The sequence below is a fragment of the Cynocephalus volans genome, chromosome 15, assembly GCF_027409185.1.
Source record: "Cynocephalus volans isolate mCynVol1 chromosome 15, mCynVol1.pri, whole genome shotgun sequence".
NCBI classification, from domain to species: domain Eukaryota; kingdom Metazoa; phylum Chordata; class Mammalia; order Dermoptera; family Cynocephalidae; genus Cynocephalus; species Cynocephalus volans.
Window position 1 is genome coordinate 95,337,547 of NC_084474.1, and position 6,705 is coordinate 95,344,251.

Sequence of the window (6,705 nt, forward strand, 5' to 3'; positions counted from 1 at the left end):
CCAAACCTGAGGATCCTGTCTTGAATGTGGCAAAGCCCAGCCATGCTCTCATCCCACAATACTTCCTGAGAACCTGCGGTGGGCCAGAGATGGTTCTGGGTGCTGGATGCACAGACAAAACCCTCTGCCCTCAAGAGACAACCCTCTAGTGTGTTGGCGGGGATGTGGCAGGGGGACAGAGCACTAAGTCAGTGGCAAATACAAAACCGATGGGGAATGCCAAGAGAGAATGTCTGTGCCCCTCATGGGGACCGAAATTCAACAAATTCCATTCCAGGCAGGTGGGCAAGGGGCTCACAACAGCCGAGAGCAGCTTGGAGCTCTCCCCTTGAGGACCAGCCCAAAGTTCACAATGAGCTACTAGGAAAGACCCTCCAAGGACGGAGAAGAGACAGCCCTGCCCAGACAGACCCTCGGAACATGGAAGGGGGTGGAGACAGCCAAGGACCCCAATGCAGAAGAGCAGCCCGGCCCCAACCCACTGCATGGCTCCTGTCCCTGGGACACTGGGGTATCACCCCCGAAGCTCGGGAACCCCCCACCCATGGATGTCACCACACTGCAGCCCGGACATCTGATGCCCTCCTAGCCCACCTCAGCCTCCAAGAGATAAGCCCCAGAAGCCCTCCCAAGTTGATCTCTCCCCCAGTCCTGTCCCCTGGACATCAGAGAAGACCACCAAGGAGGTGACCCGACCCACTGCCAAACTCTGAAGACACACACACACACACACACACACACGCACCACAAATACACACATCACACACATACACACACCACACCCTCACACACAATCACACACACTACACATATACCACGTACACTGACTCCCTCTCACACTCACACACTCTCACACTCACACACACACTCACACTCTCACACTCATGCACATGCCCACACAGCCACTCTGGATGTACCAGCCCCATCTCTGCCCTGCTGCGTCTTCCTCCCCCTCCCGTGTGCATAGTTAAGATGCCCCTTACCCGGGGCCCTCTCTCATGTCACAGCCTCCGCCACCCAGAAAAGCTGAGAGGAAGGTCAGGTGCCACAGCTCCCGATAGCACATGTGCTATAAAAAGGGAAGTGTGACTCTCGAGACCAAGCAGGTGGCAGAGGCTCAGCCACCCACAGCCCCGTGGAGAGGCTCTGCAGGAGGGAGGGGAACAGGGCCCTCACAGCCACATGCACACGCTCACACACGCACACACCCACCCACACTCCTGTGTGCAGCCCCAGGCCTCCAGCTCCCCACCAGGCTGCCACACGGTGGTCTCCCCAGCCCTGCCTGGGAGAAGCAGGAGACAGAGTCCAGCGGCAGGGACGGCAGGAGCAGGCCCACATTCAGCAGGTGCTCTGTGAGTCCCTGCTGGATGAAAAGACACTTGATGGCCACTTGGGGAGAGAACACATGAAAGGCATCCCTGAAACGTCATTCTAACAGGGCTTCCAGGCTCTGTGTCAGGTGGGACCGGTCAGGCTGACTTTGTCAAAGGACCCCCAGGGCTGCAGACTGGACTGGCAGTGGAGCACACAGGAGGCTCTTGCAGCCATCCTGGACTGAGGGCCCTGGCCCAGGTGCAGGGAGCCACAGGAGGCAGCCCTTCGTGCAGAACGGGGGAGGGTCCCCGGCCTGCATGGACTGTCCAGATCTCCTGCTCAAACCAATGTCATGAAAGCCACTCAAGCCAGAGTCCCCAACCTCCAACCTCTCAGTCCTGTCCTGTCTCCCCACCCCCACATGTGGGATGGTCAAGAAACAGCTCAGCACGGGCGAGAGGGGGCAGGACAGGATGACCTCAGGGAGCCCCAGGCCGAGAGGGCACCGTGAGGGATCAGTCACCTCTGCGTCCTCACCTCCCCCAGCCCACCCTGCGGAAAGGATTCCCGATGTCGCTCCTCAGCCGCCTCAGACGCGTCCTGCTCCGCGCTCGGCCCGACCCCTGCGTGGGACCCCTCCTGCCACCCCCCCACACACAGCCCTGCCCACCACGAGGACTCGCGCAGGGCCTGCCCACGAGTCCAGGTGTCAGCGACTGTCACGCTGACCTGGCCACCTGTCATCCGCCCTGCTGGAGAACGTGAAGGACCGGCCGGACGCACAGCAGGGCTGGGTGGAATGAGGCCGGGACTCAGGCGCCACCTTGCTGGGGGCCGTAGGGTGCTCGCAGCCCCTCTCTGGACTTCAGTGTCCCCACCTGTCACACGAGCTGGGGGCAGGCCAAGGCGACGACGGGGACGCCCCCGCCCCGCAGAAATGCCCGACTCCGCCCCCCGGAAGCCCCGCCCGCCCCCGCCTGCCTGGGAGTCGCCGAGGCTGTCGCGTCTCCGGCGCGCGAGGCGTGGGGAGCTCGGGAGGCCGCCAGCGCCTGCGTCGCCCGGCGGTGAGTCCGCGGGGCCCCGGGGCGGCGGGCGAGGGGGCGCAAGCGGGCAGGCGCAGGACAGGGGCCGGGAGTCCGGGGGCTGCCGGCGGGCCTGTCCCCAGGGAGCCGGGCCGGGCCTCCCATCCCCCCAGCCCTGCCCGAGTATTTCCCACGATCTGGGGCAGGAGCGGGTGGGCGCCCGGGGCTGCGCAGCCGCTGGGGACCCACCAAGCTACTGTAGGTGCCCTGAGTCCCCAACGTGGGGCTGGGGAGGGACAGGCTTCTGGACTGGAGGAGGGGGCGCGAGATCCTGAGGACGCCCCTGGCGGGAAGGGGAGAATTAACCGCCCCGGTGGGTTACCCTGGGCACCGGAACCTGCCCTACAGAGACGGGCAGAGCTCTTTGTTTCGGCCCAGATTATACATGCAAAGGAGGTGCAGGAGCCGGGCCTCCCGAGGTTGGCCATCTGGTCCCTTCCCTCCCTGGAGACCCAGGAGAGGTCCTACTGCTCTTGTGGCTGGGCAGCCAAGAGATGCCTGGCTTTCCCAGGGATGAACTTCTGTGAGCCTGGGGAGAGTGCTGAGCCTGGGTCCCGGGTGGCATTGCCGCCAAGGCCTGCTGGCTCCCTCTGGGCCCTGTCTGCCCATGCAGCCCTGGGGTACCCGCTGGTTGGGTGCCTCAGTCAACGGGTGGGGACGCTGGCCTGACCTGTTCGTGGCTGTGCATGCCTGTGCTTCCTGGGAGACAGCTCATGGCTTTTCCACACCAAAATGTCACTTTATGGAGGAGGAAATGGAGACTCCTTGTCCCCAGGCTGCCTGGAGGCAGGGACAATCCCCAGCTGGGCTTGGCACTGTTCTTGGCCATCGGGGGCACCTGCTCCCAACCCCAAGACATCAGCACAGGTCCAGGGCTAGACAGGAGAGGCCTGGGGCTCATTCTCAGGGGCCTGGGCTGCTGCTCTCCCCATAAATGTCTCTGCCAGCCCCTCCCAAGATCTGTTCCCACCCTGGCATCCTTCTTCCTCCCTATGCCTCAGAACTAGCGCCCCAGGCCTAAATACCCCTCCCCACCACAGCTGCCCCTCGCAGAAGGCTCCACACTGCTACTCCAGCACCGTTCCGCGTACAACACAGAGAATCTGAACCCCAGCTGGTCACCTTCCAAATTCTTTTCCCACCCGGTGCCATGGGTGGGCTGGTTCCTCATGCCAGGCACTGAGCAGCCCCACAGACTCACGTGGCCGAGGCTTCCTGTGCCTGCTCCTGCTGGCGTGGCCAGTAGCACCCACAGAGCTTCCACTCTCTGAGCCGGTTCCCAGCCACAGAATGGGGAATCGCAGACACCCAAGGGTGCTTGTCTTCAGTGTTGAATAACATGAAGGATGGGAGGCACCCCTGCCTGCCACCCCCACACGAAGCTGCCCTGGCAGGCGGGTGCCCAGCTAGAGGGGAGTCACGCCCCCAGCCCAGCTCCTGGATGCGGATCAGCTCATGTCATTACTGGTCGCCATTTCTCCACCCCCATGACCCCAGGCAGGGGCGCTCCCTCAGCCACCTTTTCTGTATGATTCTGAGAACACTGAGGAGTCGCCTCATCAGGCCTCTAGTGCCCCTCACCCCCAGGTTTGGTGAGGGGTACCCACTAGAAAGTGCTTGCACTGAATGACGAGTAGGTTAGGAAAGACGCAGAGAAACCTTGTGTGTCCTGGCCCCGCTGCTGAACGCCGGCAGGCTCCCCTCCCCTCCGTATGCCCATCTAAACAGTGGGGGCACGTGGCCCATCGGGAAGAGTGAGGCACTGCCTGGCCCCAAAGCCTGGCACTGGTCTGAACCAAGATCCTGGGTGTGGGACGGGCAGCCTGGACCTCTAACAAGCTGTCTCTACAGAGCAAGACAGGCTCCTTGCCTTTTCGAGCCCCTCGGTGGGACGTCTGTCCCCTTCAGAATGAAGGTCTTCTTGCCGGTGCTGCTGGCTGCCCTTTTGGGTGTGGAGCGAGGTGAGATGGCTTTGGGGCCCCCAGACCTTTGCAGGGGCTGTGTCCTCCTCCTGGACTCCCTCTCCCCGCCCTGCCCTGAGCAGATGCCCGTGTGTCCTCCCAGGCCAGCTCCCACGCAACTTTACGGGTCCCTCTGCCCCAAGTGAGGTGAGTCACTTTTTCCTCCTGCTCCCACAGGAGGCCTCAAACCTGGCCTGGCCACACTGTCATCACCATGTGTCTGGGTGTGACTTCAGTTCTTACAGGGCCGGGGTCTGGTGTCATTGTCTTTTCTCGGTCTCCAGCCCAGGGCCTGGCATACAATAGTTGCTCAATAAATGTCCACAAATGATTGGGTGTTTGAGTGCCGGGGCCTGGACTGGGAAGGAACACTGGAAGGCCTCCCCAGGTATGACACAGTGTCACCTTCAGCATGTCCCTCCCTCTGCAGCCCACTCCCTGATGTGCTTCTCTTGCGTGAATCAGCAAAGCAATTTCTACTGCCTGAAGCCAACCATCTGCTCTGACTCGGACAACTACTGTGTGACCATATCTGCTGCCGCTGGCGTTGGTGAGGCCTCGGACCCCGCTGGCCCTGCCAGCCCTGCCTGACCGTCTCCCCAGCCCTGTCTGTCTGCGACCAGTGTGGCTCTCTCCTCACAGCCCCGTTTTCCTGTGCAGGGAATGTTGTGGACTTCGGCCACACCCTGAACAAGGGCTGCTCCCCAGTCTGCCCCGGCCCAAGCATCAATCTCGGCGTGGCGTCCGTGGGCACCCAATGCTGCCAAAGCTTCCTGTGCAACTTCAGTGCAGCTGACGGTGGGCTGCGGGCCAGCGCCACCCTGCTGGGCCTTGGGCTGCTGTTCAGCCTGCTGCCGGCTCTGCTGCGGCTGGGCCCCTGACCATTTGGATCCTGTGCCTCCCACACTCCCCCCAGCTCAGGAAGGAAAGCCCAGCCCCTCCCAGATCCCTGGAGGTTATCAGAGCCTCCTCACTGTGCCTGATCCCACCCCCTTGGCCCTGGGTCCCCAAGGCCAGGCCCAACCCCTGCCCCTGCCCCAAGTGGGGCCAGCTGCCCTCATTTCCCTGGTCAATAATGTGACCTTCCTTGGGGGACCAGGAAAAGGATGAGAGTCCCCCCTGGAGGCTTAGGTCCCGGGATCAGGACTGGTCCCTTGGACACACTGGGAGGGCCACCTAAGCCTCAGGTGTCGTTGGCACTGGCAGGCTGTGCCAGATGGCGGGGGAGGGAGTCCTGTGAGTGGGGTGGTCTGTGGTCGTGGGTGCCAGCCATGCTCAGCCATGTGGGTGGGTGGGCCGCACTGTGTGTGTGGGAGTGTGAGGCCCTGTCTGAGCTGCATTTGGGGGACTGTAGCGGGTCAGAGTCCCTGGTCCAGCACCAGCAGCCTGGAGAACCGTGAACCCCACTGGAGCCCTGTTCCCTGGCATTTCTGCACCCATGTTGTACTCACTGCAACGGGGGCCTTTGAGGGGCCTGGGGTTCTGCTGCCACCAGGTCCAGGCTCCACCCCCAAATCCAGCTGAGTCCCCGCCCCCGCCCCCAACCCCACACTGGAGCCCTCCTGCTGCTTTGGTGCCTCAAATAAACACAGATTTCCCCCCATTCCTGTTCTGGGTGTTTGTGGTCAGGAAGACGATCGCATGGGGTGTTCTGATCCCAGTGCAGAATGTGTTCACCATCTTGTCTACTCAAAACAAATTGCAAGTGACTTTTGGAGGAACAGAAAACAGTGGGTCATGGCAGGGTCAGGGGAGAGAATACCGTGCCAAAAGCCATGGTCAGGAACTTGGACTTAACTCCAGGGGCACCGGAGCCACCAGGGGCGCAAGGCAGTGGCAGGGAGACCTGTGTCACGCGTGCTCCACTCCTGGTGATGCTGATTTGCGCCTCCATCTCTGGGCAGTTTCTACTGTATAGGGTTATCCCCATTTTTCAGAAGGGGAAACTGAGGTTTAGGGAGTTGAAGTCACTTGCCCTACTGCAGTCTGTGACCCTCTGCTCTGGGATGGGGGGCAAAGTCCTTTCAGGGCTGAGGTCAGAGGTAGCCCCGAGTTCCTGGGGTGGTTGGTGGTCCTGCCTGGTCCCTGCTGCCCCTCCCTGGGGAGGTGGGAGGCTGAGAGGGGGCAGGTGGTGTGAGGACCAGAGGGAGCTTGAGCGTTGGAGCGGGCAGAGGAACAGGGGTAGGGGGAGGAGCCCAGGCTCTTAAGTTTCCATTTCCTGAAGCCTGGGTGAGGCCTGGTGGAGAGGTGGCGAGGGGCCACAAAAATGAGAGCTCCAAGAGGGCAGGGGCAGCCAGCCTCTGCAGGTCACCCAGGCCCTGGGTAGATCCCAGGTCTGAGGGAGA

General features: G+C 62.1%; 1 protein-coding gene across 1 annotated transcript; it reads left to right on the plus strand.

The window, feature by feature from the left end:
- Nucleotides 1-2,305: 2,305 nt before the first annotated feature.
- LY6E (lymphocyte antigen 6 family member E) lies at nucleotides 2,306-5,955 on the plus strand. Its single transcript, XM_063079959.1, has 4 exons — nucleotides 2,306-2,381; nucleotides 4,251-4,360; nucleotides 4,791-4,910; nucleotides 5,021-5,955. The coding sequence occupies exons 2-4, from the start codon at nucleotides 4,309-4,311 to the stop codon at nucleotides 5,239-5,241; spliced, it is 393 nt and encodes a 130-aa protein (XP_062936029.1). The 5' UTR covers nucleotides 2,306-2,381; nucleotides 4,251-4,308; the 3' UTR covers nucleotides 5,242-5,955.
- Nucleotides 5,956-6,705: the final 750 nt, after the last annotated feature.

What these genes read in the sequence shown, in the direction of transcription:
- LY6E (XM_063079959.1), top strand. Translation starts at nt 4,309, where the DNA reads ATGAAGGTCTTCTTGCCGGTGCTGCTGGCTGCCCTTTTGGGTGTGGAG. An exon ending in CCTTTTGGGTGTGGAGCGAG is followed by an intron (nt 4,361 to 4,790) that starts GTGAGATGGCTT and finishes CTCCCTCTGCAG; the next exon opens with CCCACTCCCTGATGTGCTTC. An exon ending in ATCTGCTGCCGCTGGCGTTG is followed by an intron (nt 4,911 to 5,020) that starts GTGAGGCCTCGG and finishes TTTCCTGTGCAG; the next exon opens with GGAATGTTGTGGACTTCGGC.